The sequence below is a fragment of the Carcharodon carcharias genome, chromosome 31, assembly GCF_017639515.1.
Source record: "Carcharodon carcharias isolate sCarCar2 chromosome 31, sCarCar2.pri, whole genome shotgun sequence".
Taxonomy (NCBI): domain Eukaryota; kingdom Metazoa; phylum Chordata; class Chondrichthyes; order Lamniformes; family Lamnidae; genus Carcharodon; species Carcharodon carcharias.
The window spans coordinates 10253609-10272811 of NC_054497.1; the positions used below are offsets into that span (position 1 = coordinate 10253609).

A 19203-nucleotide genomic window follows, 5' to 3' on the forward strand; every position below is an offset into this window, starting at 1 on the left:
TAAAGTTGAAGTTAACTATTAAATTGGACATGACAACCAATACACAGGAGAATAAAAGGGCGCATCTCTAAATGTACATTTTAGAGTGATAACTTTGGGCTATTGCAGCCTTTAAGAAAGTCAAAGCCATAGATGTTTCCATGTTATTAATTCCCCATTAAATGAATCTGTACGAGGTTCCAGTAAAGCTATGAAAATAAAATTTAATATTTGTGAACTTTTTGAATCCAGCATCGTTCGAGTTCTACATAATTACCAAGGGGTCATTTTTATAGCTTTTTTTTAAAAAATTATCCATATCGTAACGTGGTCCGCCATTAGCTGACCCGAAGGCACTCTTAAATCAAATGAGAAAATATCACTGTTTCTTACCTTCTACCTCAGGTTGCTCGACTTCTGCAGAGAGGGAGCAACACCACAGGCAGTAATGAGAGGCAGAAATTGGTGAGTGAAAAATATAAGAACAGCATGAGACAGTTAGAACAGCCTTGATAAAAGACATCTTTTTAATTAAAGAAGTGTGGAAGACTTGGCCCTTAATGCAGGAGTTACCGAATATCAACGAGGAATAAAAAAGGATATGAACATATTAATTTGAAAGTTAGTTATGAGCACACTGTGCTTTGCTGTTTGTCTCAAGGGTTTTACTCATGATGCAAAAGTAGTAATTGGTCGAGTGCTCACCTTCCTGATCATATTGCTGTTCCTCTTCTTGTGGCAAAGTTAGCGTATGCAAAGAAAGAGAGACAGTTAGAGGGAGAATATACTCTGCATGAGATTTATCTTCAATGTAAAAATCTACATGGGGGCTGCATCAGGAGCATCAACATGGGGGGGGGGGGTGCAAAGATAATTTTAACAGTTATATTGTCCTGATTTCTCAACAGATACAGAGAGCAGAATTTTGCCCTTGATGGGCAGGCCCCACCGGCTCGGTGGCAGGCGGGCAGCCAATCACCACTGCTGAAACAGGCCCCGCCGCCATTTTGAGTGGGGGCGGGACAATTATGGCTCGCCCAGCGGGCCACCCAATGGGAAGCGCTATGTGCTTCCTGTGCTTGTGGGGGGGTGGGGGGGAGGGATTCCCCAACTGTCAAAGTGCACTCTTCCGTGCACGCGCATGATAGAGCGCACAGCTCCCTGAGGCTAAGAGCTGTCTTAGGGAGAGCGCTGAAAGTTTTATAAACTTAAAAAATAGAAAAATAAAAAAATTATTAACATGTCCCCCATCATGTGACAATGTCACACGAGATGGGACACGTTAATAAATATCACATAAAATTTATTAAAGTTTTTTTAAAACAGACATGAAACCTCATCTTGCCAGCGGATGAGGTTTCATGTTTTTTTTTCAGAAGCCAGCTGGGGCTCCTGGTCTGCCCACCAGCCTTAACGTTGGACGGGCAGGGCCTTTAATGGGTTTAATTATCCTGTCAATGGCCTCAATTGGCTATTGACAGGTCGGGGGGGAGGGCGGACAGCTGATTTCGCTGTCCGCCTACCTTCTTGAATATTTAAATGGGGCGGGATGACGTCGGGGGTTCCTCCCAACATCATCCCACGTCATTTTTGGGTCAAAGAGTGGGCCCTGCCCCCAACTCGCCGACGGAAAAATTCTGGCTATAGATAGACATTCAATCATAGGCACATGGATAGATACTTAAACATAGTATCACACAAATAAATATTGAGTCACAGATAATGCAGTCACCATCCTCACACACTCCATGCCAACTCACCCAGTATCTACCATGGGCAAACAGCAGGAGCCATGTTGAGATGAAATAAAATAAAATCTAAATATCTATTGTAACTTTGACCATAATGAAAAGCTTCCATTCATGAAAGTCCATTCAAAACTTTCAAAGACCTTCAAGAACTTAATCCCTTATTGAAACAGACATGTATCCCATATCAAAAACAGCTAATCCTGCAATAATCTCTTTGAGCTGTCAGTCAAACAGTGAACTTACAACTACTCACACCCCACTGGGATAATTGTAGGTTGTGGAAAGCAGCCAATCATTAATAATGATATAATGATAATCCTTGGGGTAATGTTAACAAACAGCTGTTATAATTGCCTTAACAGAGTTTTTCAACTCTCACTAATATAGGCAGGCTTTTTTTTTTCAAACTTTAAAGGCCTTGGAATTGAAATAACTTCACAGCTTGAGTTTTTTCAACTCTCACTGTGACAGGCGGGTTTTTATTAACTTTTAAAAGGTTGGGGATTTGAATAACTTGACAGCTTGACAGTTTTACAGAAATTATCTTTGCTTCAAGAACATTTATGACTACTTTAAAAATGTGTAATTCCTACACTGTGGTTTAAAGCCCTAACTACAGCAAAAATGGGGTCTGTTTGAACTCAATACTGAGTTCAAATTGTCCAGCTGAGTCTAGCTGTTTGTCCACATGAGGCTTCCCTCATGTGAGTCATGCCCTGCCCCCTTTCCCCCACTGGCAAAAATGAAGTCTGTCAGAAATAGGGGTGGGACTTCTGAATCGGATTCCTGTCTGCCATTTTTAAAGGTCTGTGCAGTCTCCAGGACTCTGCGAAAATCCAAGCCTATGACTTAGTTCTATGATTCTATAAATAGCACTGCATTATGAGATGCATTTCAGAGGAAATACCTGAGGGAGAAAGGAATAGAAGGATGTGTTGATGGGGTTGGGGGACGGAGGGTGGGGTTGAAGCTAATGTGGAGCACAGAATAGTTAGACCGAATGGCCCATATTTATGTTGTGAGTTCTATGTAATCTTTGCATGTCCATCTAAGTATATCTCTCTTCTTTGAGAAGCCTGAACAGTGGAACAAGGCCCACAATCCAAGGAAACATCAAGATGTGCCGACGAATGTGTCTGCAGTACACAGATAGTTGCAGCTTTTCTAAGGGGCCATTGATGCAAGTAAAATGCGTTCTCTCCCTGGATGCTTGTGCATAAGGTATTGGGTTGGCTAATGTCTTAAATCTATAATAATCAAATAAATAATTAATCCAACATTAAGACTTGATGCAAAATTACACCAGACAAATATTAGGACACAGAATCAACCATAAACACAACACAGTTCTACTGGACTGTCTAAAGCTCATGCAATGTAAAAGGCTTGTTTGAGTGCAGTTGATGGCTTCGGTTGGGATGGGAAGGAAGTATAAAGGTTTTCTATCACCTGTGCTGGACGTTGGCACTGAAACAGGCTGAGATCAAAGCAACCACTGAGTTGCATACCTCCTTCAGGTTCTTCCTCTGTGAGAGCAAACAGGAACCTCATTATACACACACAGCAGCATGAAGCAGCCTTGCTTTGCCAAGGAGGCCTGCAACAGAGCCAATGTTTGCATGCAACCCTTGACTGCACCTTGCTTTGACATATCAATCACGAGACTTTAGCAACAAAGAAACGGGTATAGCACGTGTCATTGATGGGCACTTGAGGGAAATAAACTTGCAGGACTACAGGGATGGAGTGAGACAATGGGACTGACTGGATTGCTCGACAGAGAGCCAGCATGGACTCGATGGGCCAAATGACTATCTTTTTATTTGGTTACTTTGTAAAGACAGGAGCTTTAACAGTTGTTCTAGTGCAAAAATAACTCTAGTTACGACTTAAAGAAGCATTTTCCCGTCCCCATTTTAAAGTAATTTCTTTTTTTCAGTTCCCTGATGCAAGACACTATTGCCTTTCTAGGGTATGACTAGGGGTTGCTTGCAGTAATGTGTGAATACCATTCTTGATTTTTTTACTAGGTGATGGGTGAGGTGGCCTGACGTTGGGCCCTGCCTTGTTCTGCTGTCTCCTCAATTGTCTTGTTGGCATCTTTTCTGAATTATGGTTTGTCTTGCTGGCTGTTAACTTAATCTGTTGGTTATTGGCTTCTCTTGCTGATCTATAGCTTGACTCACTGATAGCTACTGGTTATTAACTTGTATATTGCAAACAAATGAACAATGATGGACAGGTAAAGACCTTCTGGGTTGGCTGTAGATGCTTCTGCTGGATATTGTCTTGTATTGATAGTCACTGGTTTGTATCAATGTATTTGATACATTGACTGGGGAAGACGGTGGTGTACTGGTAATGTCACCGGACTAATAATCCACAGACATGCTCTCTGAGAAGGCATGGGTTCAAACTACTGCAGCTGGTGGAATTTCAATTCAATTAATAACAAAAGAAATCTGGAATTGAAAGCTAATCCACAGTGACCATGAGACTGTCAATAATTGTTGGAAAAATCCAGCTGGTTCACTCATGCCCTTTAGGGAAGGAAAACTGCCATCCTTACCTGGTCTGGCCTACGTGTGACTCCAGATCCACAACGATGTGGTTGACTTTTAACTGCCCTCTGAAATGACCTAGCAAGCCACTCAGTTTAAGGTGGACAACAATTGCTGGTTGTCTAAGACCTTTCTGTCATAGTGCACAGAGGGGCTGGGAATTGTATAGACCCCGCGGGTTGCACGACTCTCAAATGTATGTAGTGAATACTAAATGTATTATAATTGTATTGAAGCACCTCAGAGTGCAACATGATGTATTTTGATAACTCCAATCCCATTGCACTGTCTGACTGTAATGACCCTATTGAAATGACTGTGATATTCATTGATTGTATTGAAGCACCTCGTGATCCAAGTGTAAAAGTTGAATCTGAAAGCACATATTGTGATGGCCATTTAGAAATGTTTTGTAATGTTCTTTCAGGGCATTTTATGAATAAAGTATATTTTTCCAAAAAAAGCCAAATGCTGGCCTTGCCAGTCACGCCCACGTCCCATGAAAGAATATAAAAAAAAGTTCCTCCTTTTATTCCACAGAGGTAAATTGCTTCCACGAGCTGGTCAGGCCACCATGGGAATAGCTGGCACAAGTGCAAGTCCGCATCCTAACGGAGCGTTAGCAGACCTAAACGCTGCTTTGCCAGAAAGATCCTGCTGGGTGATGAGCAGCGAGATTCCCAGCGGATTTGCCTGCTAAAGAATCTTGCCACTCATGTCAGCAGAATGATCCTCAGTTGTGAATGAACACCCAGATTAGTACATTTTCAAGGAGAAGGAAATTATCAGTCTGGCTGGTCCTGGTTTCTGATCAGTGAGTACTAGAGTCTGTACCCAGCGGGTTTTTATCCTGCATGGAGACCCCTTTACATTGAAAGGGCTCCTTTGCAGTTACCTTTGGCTTCTACTACTATACTACTATACACTATTATACACGCATTATATTTCAGAGAACCACTTTCTAAAGTAAAGATTAAGCTTGATCTTAAATTCCGAGGGCTGAATTTTACAGGGGTAAGGGGGTATTGCCCCCTCTGGGCACAGAGCATGCCCCTTCCCACCTTTCCGCCTGAGATACTGAAGTAGCAGGCTGGCCTCCTTTCCGCCTTCTCAAGCCATACATTTTATTGCACCGGGGGCCTTTAACTTAAGGGCCTCAATAGGCCTAAGAGTGGGTGGGCTAGCTGACACCTTACCCTCCCACAGAATTATGTGGGGGCAGCTTGGAGGTGGGCAGGAAGGTGGTGGACTAGTCACACGTCCTATTTCATGTGCCCCTCGCAGCCTACAACTACCTCGGCTGGGGTACTGTACAGTTCCCCTTCTAGTTGGCTAGAGACCCTAATCATGGCAAATTTAACTCAAAATTAAATTGAGTTTGCTGACCAGAGACCATTATTTAAGACGATCGACTGAGTGAAAGAAGTTCAAGGGGTACTTGCGACAATTGGATACTGCCCCCATATTGAAATTAATACAATTCACCGTTCTGTCTTTCAGCCACAAACCACTTTCACAAATAAATTGAAACAACACATTTTATCACTTCTAAGATTAGAAAAGTATAAAATGACACTTACCTTCCTGCTGCTCCCTGTCGGGGGTGGGGTGGGGGGGAAGCAACATTGGTTAATGACTATTATTATGCAAGGTTTGACAGTTCAATATGTCAGGATAATATAATTTTTATAATGTCATTGAAATTTATTGTAAAGCAGAATAATAGTGGTGTGTGTGTGTGTGTGTGTGTGACTTAATTGAATTAAAGACAGCTGGTCTGGAAGCTAGGTTTGAAATGCTAAATAGGTAAACATGGGTAAAGTTGTAAAATGTGAGGTGTAAAGGGAACATTTGCATTTTTAAATAAACCAGAGTAGCTTGAATTCAAAAGAGGGGGTGAAATGTTACACATAGCCAGAAGAAGTTAAGAAACAGTGCGTTTATTTTTCCCAAAGATTACTGGTAAAATTAGCACTATGATAGATTTTTTATTATTAGAAAGGTACAGTCCAAAGACATAATTAAACAATGTGAATTTGCATTTAAAGGGGAAAATATGCATAAAGGAGGGAAGGCTGTGTATAAGAGCAGGAATTTTGAGATCTAACAAGTGTGAAAAGCCTCCAGCATCTAAGCCTCATGCTGCTGTCAACAAGGAACTGAAACTGAGAATAACTCGCTTTGAATTCGACTGAGAAGTGTGTGCTTTGCCTGGGTCTGTTTAAATCTATGTGTTTTACTGTTGCCTTAATGGAGATGTAACTGGGAGTTAGATTAACTAGGGGAGCTAGGAGTTAGATTAACTAGGGGAGCTAGGAGTTATCATAGTAATTTGTAAACCTATGTATATGCTTATCATTTTTTTTGTTTAATAAAGGTTTAATTTAGTTTTGTAAGAAACCTATAAGACTCAGTGGTCTTATTACTACTGAATTCAAAGCAAGCATCTCGAAATAAATACAAATTGTAAAATAGTTGTGACAGTTGTTTCAAGTTTCCCTTTAGGATTTGAACAGCTCAGCATATACCATTCACTTCCATAAAAAATAAGCAAGATTTAACCCAATTTAAACAGAAATATTTCTCAATGCACAGCGTATAACCTATAGTTGAAATACAAGCAACAACATTACTTTCCACTTCTGGACGAGCCCAAATCTAGAAGATGCAAATACAGATGGTCACTAATAAATCTGAAAAGGAATTGAGGTGGAACTTCTTTACCCAGAAAGTGGAACTCGCTAATGCATGGAGTAGTTGAGGAAAATAGCATAGGTGCATTTTAGAGAAACCTAGACAAACATGAGGAGAGATAGGAATAGGTTATGCGGGTAAGGTTAAATAAAGAGGGATGACAGGAGACTTGTGTGGAGCATTAACATGGCATGGACCAGATGAGTCATGTGGCCTGGTTCTGTGCTGTAAACTGTATGCTATACTTTTCTTCATTACCTCTGAGTCCTCACAGCCCTCTGGAAGGTTGTCTTAAAGGAGAACAAAACAAGAGAGCGGGCATGGGCACAATGGGCCTCCTGTGCCTTAACCATTCTATGAGTCTAGATGTCACTGTAGCTAAAACAATGGGAAGTGGGGACAATAATGACAACATGGGCTAAATCAGTGTTCACAGATTCGTGTGGGAGTCGAACCATATCAATGACACGTGGGGCAGGGTTTTGCCATTGGTGAGCAGTGGATGGGTCTGCTCGCCAATGTGTAAAATGATGCAGGATGACATCGGGCGGAACCCCGATGTCATCCCGCCCCATTTAAATATTCAGGAAGGTGGGGGTGCAGCAAAATCAGTTGTGGGTCCGCCGACCTGTCAATGGTCAATTGAGGCCATTGGCAGGATCATTTAAACAATTAAAGGACCTGCCCGTCCAACCTTAAGGCTGGCGGGCAGGCCAAGAGCCCCGGTGGCAAATAGAGAAAACATGAAACCTCATCCACAGGCAGGGTGTTAAAAATTTTAATAAAGTTATTCGGTAAATTATGAACATGTCCCATCTCATGTGACATTGTCACGTGAGGGGGACATGTTAGGGAATTTTTTTTTCTATTTTTAATATTTTTCAAAAGGGGAAGTGATCTCCCTGAGGCTGCACTTAGCCTCAGGGAGATGTGCACTCTTTCGTGTGCATGCGCCAAAGAGCGCACTCTCACTTTTAGGGAATCCCCCTGCCTGCACAGGGAGCACATAGCGCTTCCTGCTGGATGTCACGCTGAGGCCCGCCCATGTAAAACAGCGGTGCAGCCTGCTTCATTGGCGGGGATTGGCTCCCTGCCCGCCGGAGGTTGGGTCGGGCCAGACCGCCCAACAGGCAGAAAATACTGTCCGTGGTAAAGCTGTGTTTGCATTGTGTCATACATGTTAAAATGACTGACATCCTATGAAGTATGTGTGTTTTTTGACTTATCTATAATAATCTAGGTTCTTACTTCTTTTATATAGTTCTGGAAATAAAACTTTTAAAAAATTCAGACCCTGGCAATATCTGCCCCAGTAGGGCTACCAACTTCAAGGGTTGGTCTGGAGTCTCCAAGATTTGAAGGTTAATTGCCAGACACTGCAGTGAGCAACACCCAGGGCAAATATCATCATTAAACCATCATCATGGGGAGATGGTGGTGTAGTGGTAATGTCACTGGGCTAGTAATCCAGAGACCCAGGCTAATAAGGTCATTGAGTCAAATCCCACCATGGCAGCTGGTGGAATTTGAATTCAGTTAATAAATCTGGAATATAAAGCTAGTTATCAGTGATGGTGATCATGAATCTATCATCAATTGTTGTTAAAAACCCATCTGGTTCACTAATGCCCTTTAGGGAAGGAAATCTGCCATTCTTACCTGGTCTGGCCTATATGTGACTCCAGGCCCACAGCAAGGTGGTTGACTCTTAACTGGCCTAACCAGCCACTCAGTTCAAGGGTATTTAGGGATGGGCAACAAACGCTGGCCTTGCCAGTGATGGCCACATCCCATGAAAGAATAAAGACATTTTTAAAAAAATCTTATGTTTTATTCATTCTTTTTAAACACATCTGATTAATAGTTCTAAAAATATTGGAAATTGGGGGGACAAATACATTTGTTTGACAGTCAACAATCATCCAAATGGTTGTGGTTTGCTTTCCAAGGTGGAAGGACATGCTGGGCACCCAATAGCTGGAGCAGACGGGGTGAGAAATTGGAGGCGGGGGTCATGTGATAAAACCTCCAGGAATACATTCAACCAGAGTTGGCAACCTTAAGCCCTAACAGGCTTTGTGCACTTAATATTCCTAGAGACTTAAAGGATGACACTGTCTGAACAATGGAGTCGGCCTCAGTCTGTGCGGGTCTAATTACTAATCATTTCTCTGCTGGCCTGAAGATATCCCCACTTACAGATAAAAAGGGAGGAATGAGGCAAGGGGGATAGGACAGCAAAAATAATCCAAGAAACTTACTCATATTCACCAACATCCTCTGTGTCAGACATTTTTGAGCCTGTGGTCTACCTGGAGTCAAAGAACAAATTATTCATGCATTGTTCAATAAGTCTTTGCATTTTCAATTCTTCAGAGCTCATATATTCCTCTTCAAACTTATGGTAGAAATGTCCAAAGTGGAATTAGACTAACTTGCAGAATCAGAAAGTATTCCAACGCATGGCACTTCATTCATCAGATATCAAGGCCTTGTGCTCATTGAGCATTCATCAATTCCACTAACAAACTAAACACAGAGATCACTGGTTAGGTATCATGTGTAATCTGCCATTGAGGAGATATCAATGCATGGTGCATCACTGAGTGATAGGCAACAAACGCTGGCCTTGCCAGTGATGGCCACATCCCATGAAAGAATAAAGACATTTTTTAAAAAATCTTATGTTTTATTCATTCTTTTTAAACACATCTGATTAATAGTTCTAAAAATATTGGAAATTGGGGGGACAAATACATTTGTTTGACTGTCAACAATCATCCAAATGGGGCACCAATTTGGGATGGATCCCTAACCAGTATCAACACACGGTGTGTCACTGACCAGGAAGCAATTCACAATATGCGAATGTACAAATGTGTTGGTGAATGGATACCAGCCAGTGTCAATGACTGACTACCAATACACAGTGCATTGCCGAACAGGTCACTATGTCAATAAGCATCAACATGGCAGCGCCATTGGCATCCACTAGAGGTGGCAGAAATGGAAAAGGCTAACCCGTTGAACGTTGAGGCTGGTGAGGTGAAAGGTGAGGATAAGGGGAGAACCCATATCTGTTCTGGAAGTGTTGAGAGCAGAAGTGAGGGCGATGGGGTGGACAGGTTCGAGGGCAATCTGCATATTGCACCAATTTTCAAGGTGCCTCTATTTGAGTCCCAAAGCACAGTATGGCATGAAACAAATACCATTGCATCACATGTCATTGACTTTGTTGCTGTAACTTTGGATGCTTTTGAAAGGTTACATTACTGAACAATGAGCTGAGATTTAATATAAAAGTCAGATTGCATTTCAGTTATTTGGTTTATTTTCAACCCTCCCAAATCTTGGCCAACTCACCATGACCCCAACAATTCGGGAACAGCACCATTAAAGGAGCATTGAGAGCCTTTCCTCAACACTATATTGACAGCTGAGCATTTTTCAGCTCCTATCAGGTTCCTCATCCATAGGGAACACAGTGCTACTTTGGCTGGGAATGGCTGACATAATCCTCTTGCTTTATTTCGCATTTGGTCGGCGGGGTTTCAGAAATACAATATGGAATACGAAAGCTCCTCTCTTGTAACCCTCACTGCTGGATCAGGCTATTCTGAGAAATTGGTGTGGTTTTGAATGAACAACTTAATCCCAGAAGAATGTGTCTGAAATGCTTTCCGACTTAACAGAGAACACTGGCTAAGTTTAAAGGTCAGTTGTCAACCTTGTCAGTTTTATGCAGCTGTGAATGAGAAGAGTCTGATGTACATCCACAGCCTTTTCACCGTAATTTACACTATCCATTGTGTGCAACATAACAAGCTATTGGAAACGGTTGCCAACCCTCCAGGGATGCCCTGCAGTTCCCAGAAATTAAAGACTGAATTCCAGAACACTGCTGCGATCAACCCAGGAGAAAAATCAAAAATGGTGTTTTTAAAAAAAAAAATTATTTCATCGTTTTGGCTATTCGTTATAAAAACATCTAAGGTGGGGATAAATTATACTTCTTCCTGCTTCTTTCCTTTCACTCCAATGATTCCAGTATGTCATCCCTTTTCCATAAATGAGGATTCCTCTCCACTGTGGTTGACTGGGTCCTCAACCATGTCCATCCCATTTCCCATTCTTTTGTTCTCACCCCTCTCTCTCTCCAGCCCAGGGTTAAAGTCTTGTCAATTACATTGTTAAGGTTTGTTCGTGTTGATTACATTGTTAAGGTTAGGAGAAACAGCTGATGGGCTTTGAGTACATATAAATTGGGCTTAGCCCCGGAAATGAGATTTTGGTTTAGTTTGGTAAATTTCCATTCACATTTTTGTTTTAGTTACAGTGCCCCACCAAGGCCTGTCACTGCTCATTAATATTTAGTTTAATTTCTTGCTCTTGTTTTAAAAAAAAGAGTCTATGAATTGGGCATGGCCTTCTGCGATTGGTGGGCACCACTAGGGTGCATGATCACCCTGGGAAATTATATTTTGATTTGAGTTTGTAAGTTTCCTTTGACGTTTTGTTTTTGTTACAGTGCCTCAAAAATTATAACAGAGCCTATAAGTTGGGCATAGGGACTGTCACCTCTGTTAATTTATTAATTGGTTTATTTTTGTTTGATTCAAAACAGCATATAAATTGGGGATAGCTGGGACACTGGGTTGAGTGAGAGGAGAGCTGTGAGACTGAACAAGTCAATAAACTCTCTCAGTAAAGAAAAACTCTGAGTCTTGGTTTCTGTTTCACCAATCGGCTTGAATCCTATTACCCCAGAATCGAGATAGGGTTCCTCTTGTCCTCACCTTCCAAACCCCAAGGCTCCACATTCAACATTCATCCCCTGTCATTTCTCCACCTACAGCATGATGCCTCCCCTTTCAGCAATCTGAAGGGACTGTTCCCTCCATGACACCTGGGCCACTCTTCAATTAGCCCCAACAAGCGGTCCCCTCCCCACAGCACCTTTCCATGCAATCACAGGAGGTGCAATACATTTCACACCCCCCCCCCCAACCCATCCCCATCCCTTTCCATCGTCCAGGACCACAAACACTCCCCCCAGGTGAAATGGCAATTTACTTGTACTTCTTTCAATTTGTTATATTCAATTAGCTGCTCACATGTTGTCTCCTCTACACTGGGGAGACCAAATGCAGATTGGGTGGTCATTTTGCTGAACTTTAAAAAGGGGGATCTGTGGACAGTGAGCAGGAGTTAAGGAGGACAGGACTGAGCGATCATACAGAGACAGATAGATCTTCAAGAAGTTTTTGGAAATTAGCTGCCATGTTTCACACCTCTTGATAGCACACCATATGGTACCGGTTGCCTTTTAATATTCATAGATCAGGTGTGAACCCTGTGACTGTCAGTAGGATATTCAATAATGGAAGATATCACAGCTAAGCTGGCCCTGCATCCACACACAAGCAGGAATCATTGGCTAGTGATCAGGAAGAGGAATTCCAGCTAATGCTTTCCCCCCCTCAATATAACCATGGACAGCAGGTCTTCAGTAAAGCATGGTAAGAAGATTGCACAACATCAGCTAAAACTTGAGCAGGCATATACAGAGATGGATGTTATTAGGCTAGGGCACAGGGCTTCTTTTGCAATCTCACATGAATGGTGTCAGCCTTGCCAATATTGAACTGTAAAGAATTCTGGTTCGCCCACAATCTGTCAGACAAGCAGTCCAGTAGCTGAGGCAGCAAAGAGGTAAAAATGTATATTAGCAGTATATTTATAACAGTCAACTGCTTACTTATTAACAATGCTACTGTTGAGAAACACATGTGAGGAATAATAAACAGACAAGGATGGAACATGGGAGGCATATTCCATATGGGAGAGAAAAACCATTATAGGAAAGATGCTGGTAACATTAGGGCAGGCTGAAATGGAACCAGAGGAGGGCAACATGACAGAAGTGAATCACGAAGGAGAGATTGTGGAGGACGATGTCTGATAGACCTTGTCAAAGGACCTAGAGGGATCAGGGAGTACAGAAAGAATAATACATTACAGTCACACAGAATATTGTATACTCAATATGCGACTACCTATATCCATGTAACATATAGAATGAGCGAACAATACATACTGTAGCAAATAATTGAAGAAAGAACATTGAAGCAATGTAAATGATTTCTTGTGCTTTTTCTACTCACAGGTTCACAAAATACCAACTAGTCGTTTGGAAGTACAGAACTTGACCATTGCTGAAAAAAGACATTTTGTTGAAGCTTTTTGTTTTGCACTCATCAGGGCAATTGCAAGAATAACAATGTCAGGGGAAGTTTTGCTTTCCCTGACATTGGTATTCTTGCGATTGTCCTGATGAGTGCAAGATGAAAAGCTTTGACAAAATGCCTTTTTTCAGCAATACTCAAAAATACTAACCGTGCGTTTTGATTATTGCTACCTCAACCATGAGTGATATAGATGCTGACATCAGATACCACACAAAATGGCTTTTAAAAGTTTTGAAAGAGTTTTGAGTGGCAATATTCTAGAGCAGCCCTAAAGAGCACCAGTAGTGAGCAGGTCACCTAGTGGTAGTCAGATTACTTTGCCAACTTTGTCCAGTCCAATTGCACAATATTGTGAAATGCAACCAAATCTGAATGTTACCAGGTGGCATGGTGGCATAAACATAGCTATCGGTTTGATTAAGCAGGTACACCCCTTTGCCAGCAGATTCTGGGATAATAGTGAGCATGTTCAAAAAGCAATATTTGTCCTGTAAGTTTTAGTAGATCTATGGCATGCTGCAGAAAATCTACTGTTTACCTAATGCTTAGGAACAAAAGGTGGGCAATATTCCTTGACTGGATAATATTGGTTCTTCTGCACTAAAGGGTCTGACATTTTCATCAATGAATTCAACCAAGACAACTAGCCTGAAGAATACAATATAATCAATATAGCTGGGTAAAGATGACGCCCCTGTGGAGGGATGGAGAATCTTGTTTCATTCATGATTTGGGTCACATATCCATTTGAAATACAGGTCTGCAGCAGTCATGATAGCCATGGGATAATTTATGGAGATATAGAAATGGTCACAACTTTATAGTATAGATATTTGCAGCTAAACTAGTAAGTTGATTAAAGTAGTTGTAGTGAAGGGCACTATCAAGTACTGGATGAGTAGACTTAAAAACATAAAACACATTTACCAGATTTTTCAGACTGAGACATACTTCTTCATGGAATTGGCTGAATCAAGTGCTCAGATCAAGTATTTATTCTTGGTTTTGAAGAGGACTTGTGTTTACTCTCCTCTGTGCCACTAGTTTGATGCTAGTAATCTATTATCGGCAATCTTGTGCTCACATAACCTTTTTTGCTTTGGCTCATCATAGCTCATTCATGCATAGACCATCTGTGATCACCAACATCCCACATTCATCATCCTTACTCAACAAATTTTAGTGGCTTACCCACCCATATTTGGTCCTGGTCCATAATTTAAGTCCCTCCCCAGTCTTGTTCCTTGATCTCCCCCTGCCAGATGTTTCAGAGGCTCCCTCCAGTACCTTAAACCCAGTTTGCTATTCATTACTTGCTCCACTCTAGCATGAATGACCAATCACTCGGTCACTCTGCCCTTGACATTTAAATGCTCCCAAAACACTTCACTGTTTCTCCTCTCTCTTCTTTCACAAAGCCTCCAAAAAACCTCACTCTTCAGTTGTGCTTTCAATTCCCCTCCTTCATTTTCCCATGTCCTGATTAATATTCTCTTTTCCCTTCTCTGAAATGTTCTCCCGCATGATATTGGCTCTTAAAAGGCCCCGAATTGGAGCTAAGAAGGTTTCTTTTAATTGAATGAAATGTTTCTAACAAAAAAATGAGCTCCACTTTGGTAAGAATTCAGAGTTTTGGGAGCTTAATCTTTATCCTTTGCATGGACGATGATTTGTTGCACGCACTTGGATGTGTTTGTGTTCGCCATTATGCTAAATTTCAAGAATTTCAACCAATTTCTGACTGGTGATTTAAGGTTCATGTGATTGCCCAAGTTTCAGGCTGTCGTACAGTAATGTCATATTTAATTCCTGGAATCCTCTAGATCTGGAATAAATGCTGTTGTCTTTTGACCTTCTTTGCTACTCAAATGATGTACTTTGGCTATTGGACAGATGGTCAAAGATGATCTGCACGGGCCTGCAGAATCCTAATGCACATTAGAAGAAAAAATCGGCTTCATAATCTCCATGATCCAAACATATGCACTCTCCACTGTGCAATGAAATAAAAATGATGCATCCACAATGGCATTCTTTGTAAGACTTTGTAAGTTTTACTGCTAGACTGATGACACAAGACCAGGACATTTTGGAGGCGACCTGTAAGCTGAGCCCAGGATAGGAACTGAAGGGCAAGGAGCCTTGGAATGTCATTCTGTGGACTGTCATCCCAAGATTGTTGCAGGTAAGATACTTCCTAGAACCAATATATCTGCCATCCAAGAGTTCAAGGTGATCCTTTGGACTAAGGTACTATTGGTCACACATATAAACCCTCCAACTACATCTCAGATTGATTGCTCAAAATACTTCAAATGGCACCTTAAGTAGCTTCATCTCCAGCTCTGATGAAACACTTTGGGACAAGCTGCTAAACATAACAATGCACCAGATTAGCTTGTGCAGTGACTGCAGCAATAAGCCTAGGGCATTCACTTGCATGGTTTTGTAGGAGAGCCTACAGCAAAGAAAGGACAAAGTACTCTGCATCCAATTAAGTACTTTTAAAGTGCAGTTACTGTTGTAATATAGGAAACACGCCAACCAGGTTGGCACAGCAAACTCCCACAAACAGCAATGTAACAATCAACTGTTGGTAATGATCATGAGTCAGAAGGTGCTGAGCTGAAAATCTCACTTTGAGGTTGTTTGGCAACTTTCCATCTGTGAGAGATGACAGGAATGCAGCCTCAGAGCTTTGGTGAGATCAGATGAGACCATCTGCTGCACTTTTTTGATGGCTGAACAAGTTGATTGTGGAAAGGCAAAATCTGCAACAAGAGCCACACATGAAGTTGTCCCTTGCTGTTGGTGCGCTGTGATCTCTGCTGATGCCTTGTTTGCAGGACTGGCACCTGCTTTGGATCTTCTGAAACCACATGTCGCCATGGTGGCGAATTCCTGCTCATAGCTGGTGTCACCATTTGCATTGACCATCAGCTTCAGTCTAGGTTGACAGTCCAATCAGTGCAGGACTGAGGGAATGCTGCACTAATGGAATTGCCATCTATCAGCTGAGACAGTAAGCCATGGCCCCGTCAGCCTTCTCTGGTGGAACAAAAAGACTGACATTCCCAACACAATGCTGTGGGAGTACTAGACTGTCGGAGACGCCATCTTTCAGATGTTTAACTTGTCAGGCGGATAGGAAAGGTTCCATAACGCTATTTTGAAGAAGAGCAGGGGACTGATCTCTGGTGTATTTATTCTTCAACCAACAGCACAAAAAACAGATGATCCGCTCATTATGATATCACTATTTACAGGAGCTTGCTGTGTGCAAATTGGCTGCTGTTTCTCCTACATTACAACGGTGACTACATTTCTAAAGTATTTAATTAGCTGTAGAGCGCTTTGGTGTGTCTTGGGTTCATGAAAGATGATAAATAAATGCAAGTCTTTTTTTATTAATCCTAAGGGATAACTTTGAGAACCAAATTTATAGGTGAGTATACCATACAAGGTCCCAAAGGGTACTATGTACTTGCCTCAACTTCTTTTGAAGCATTGAGGTGACAATGAGTTGCCTGTAATTACCAACAGTTGATTGTTACATTGCTGTTTGTGGGAGTTTGCTGTGCACAACCTGGTTGGCGTGTTTCCTATATTATAACAGTAACTGCACTTTAAAAGTACTTAATTGGATGCAGAGTACTTTGTCCTTTCTTTGCTGTAGGCTCTCCTACAAAACCATGCAAATGAATGCCCTAGGCTTATTGCTGCAGTCACTGCACAAGCTAATCTGGTGCATTGTTATGTTTAGCAGCTTGTCCCAAAGTGTTTCATCAGAGCTGGAGATGAAGCTACTTAAGGTGCCATTTGAAGTATTTTGAGCAATCAATTTGAGATGTAACTCCTCCGAGTACAAACCCGTTTCCATCTGTTTCAGATGAAGTAACATTGTTTCATAGTTTGCCATTGTGAGATTTGAACTCTTGATTTTGGGGTTACAAACCCAGTACCATAACCACTTGGCTATTTAGGCCAAGCCAATTTGAGATGTAGTTGGAGGGTTTATATGTGTGACCAATAGTACCTTAGTATAGTATAAGTATAGATATTCAGTTAACTTGCAAGGAATGAAGTTCAACACCATTTGAAAACAAAGCTTCTCCTTGTGGTTGTCTGTGACGTGCATTTAGACTGGTCTAGGGCAAGATAGATGTCAAACTGCGACCACCTACGGCACCAGCTGCTGTTTCACAATCATTGTCAGCCAGAATCTCTGTATAGCAGATGGAGTGTCATGTGGAAAAATGTGAGGTTGTCCACTTTGGCAGGAAGAATAGAATAGCAGAATATTATTTAAAGAATACTGCAGAATGTTGCAGTGCAGAGGGAACTGGGAGTCCTTAAACATGAATCACAAAAAGTTAGCATGCAGTTACAGCAAGTAATTAGGGAGGCAAATGTAATGATAGACTTTATGCAAGGGGTGTGGAGTATAAAAGTAGGGAAGTCTTGTTACTGCTGTGCAGGGCATTGGTGAGACTACACCTGGAGTGCTGTGTATAGTTTTGATCTCCTTGCTTAAGGAGGAATATACCTCCATTGGATGCAGTTCAGAGAAGGTTCACTGGGCTGATTCCTGGGATGGAGGGGTTATCTTATGAGTAAAGTTTGAATAGGTTGGGCTATACTGATTGGAGATTGATTGGAGATATACTGATTGGAGAATAGGTTGGGCTATACTGATTGGAGATTGATTGGAGAATACTGATTGGAGAATAGGTTGGGCTATACTGATTGGAGATTGATTGGAGAATACTGATTGGAGAATAGGTTGGGCTATACTGATTGGAGATTGATTGGAGAATACTGATTGGAGAATAGGTTGGAGATTGGAGATAGGTTGGAGATATACTGATTGGAGAATAGGTTGGGCTATACTGATTGGAGATTAGAAGAATGAAAGGTGATCTTATTGAAACATTTAAGATTCTGAGGGGGCTCGACAGGGTGGATGCTGATCTTCTCGTGGGGGATTCCAGGACTGGGGGCACAGTTTAAAAATGAGGGGTCTCCCTTTTAAGATGAAGATGAAGAGGAATTTCTTCTCTCAGAGGGATGTTAGTTTGCAGAATTTTCCTCCCCAGAGAGCAGTGGAGGCTGGGTCATTGAATGTATTGAAGGCTGAGTTAGACAGATTTTTTTTTATCTACAAGAGAGTCCAGGGTTATGGGCGACAGGCAGGAAAGTAGAGTTAAGGCCACAATCAGAACAGCCATGATCTTCTTGAATGGCAGGGCAGGATCAACGGGCTGAATGGTCCACTCCTGCTCCTTTTTCTGATGAGCCAATGGATTTTTTAAAGTTATATTTTTGGCAAGCTGTTTTTTGTTCTCATGAGGATGAAGGACATTAACATTAAGAAGAGGAACTGTGAGCATTGCAAAGTTGAGTACGACGCTGCCCAATGCAGAGTATGATTATTAATATTGTAAAATGTACTTGCTCTGTTCAGAACACACTTGACTGCACCAAGACAAGATTTACATTTCCCACAATAGACATGATTTCACTCAGTGAAATTGAAAGCCTACGCAACAGCGCACATAGGAATTTATTACAGTTAGCATTCAATGGAAAAAGAGGAACAGGAGGCCATTCATCCCCTTGAACCTGTTACACCATTCAATTAGACCATGCCTCATCTCTATCTTTACTCCATTTACCCACCATAGTTCTGTGACCCTTAATACCTTTGCCTTACAAAAATATGTCAGCATCAGTTTTGAACTTTCAATTAACCTCTAGCCTCAAACCTTTTTGGGACTGAACACTCCAGATTTCCACTAATTTTTGTGTGAAGAACTGCTTCCTGATATCACCCCTTATCAGCCTGGCTCTAATTTTAAGGTTATGCTCTCTTGTGGATTTCCCCACCAGACGAAATATTTTCTCTCTTTCTATCCTACAATATCCACTTGCCTGGATGAGTGCAGCTCCATTATCACTCAAGAAGCTCAA

The 19203-nt window shown here is 41.6% G+C and overlaps 1 protein-coding gene across 1 annotated transcript in view; it reads right to left on the minus strand.

Moving 5' to 3' along the window:
• tnnt1 (troponin T type 1 (skeletal, slow)) overlaps positions 1-16122 on the minus strand; it is a 49312-nt gene extending 33190 nt beyond the window's left edge. Inside the window, exons 1-2 of the mRNA XM_041177485.1 lie at positions 16023-16122; positions 9247-9297 (exon numbers count right to left, since the gene is read on the minus strand). Of these exons, the coding sequence (XP_041033419.1) occupies positions 9247-9297; positions 16023-16122 (151 nt within the window). The remainder of the gene's footprint in view (positions 1-9246; positions 9298-16022) is intronic.
• Between the last annotated feature and the right edge of the window lie 3081 nt (positions 16123-19203).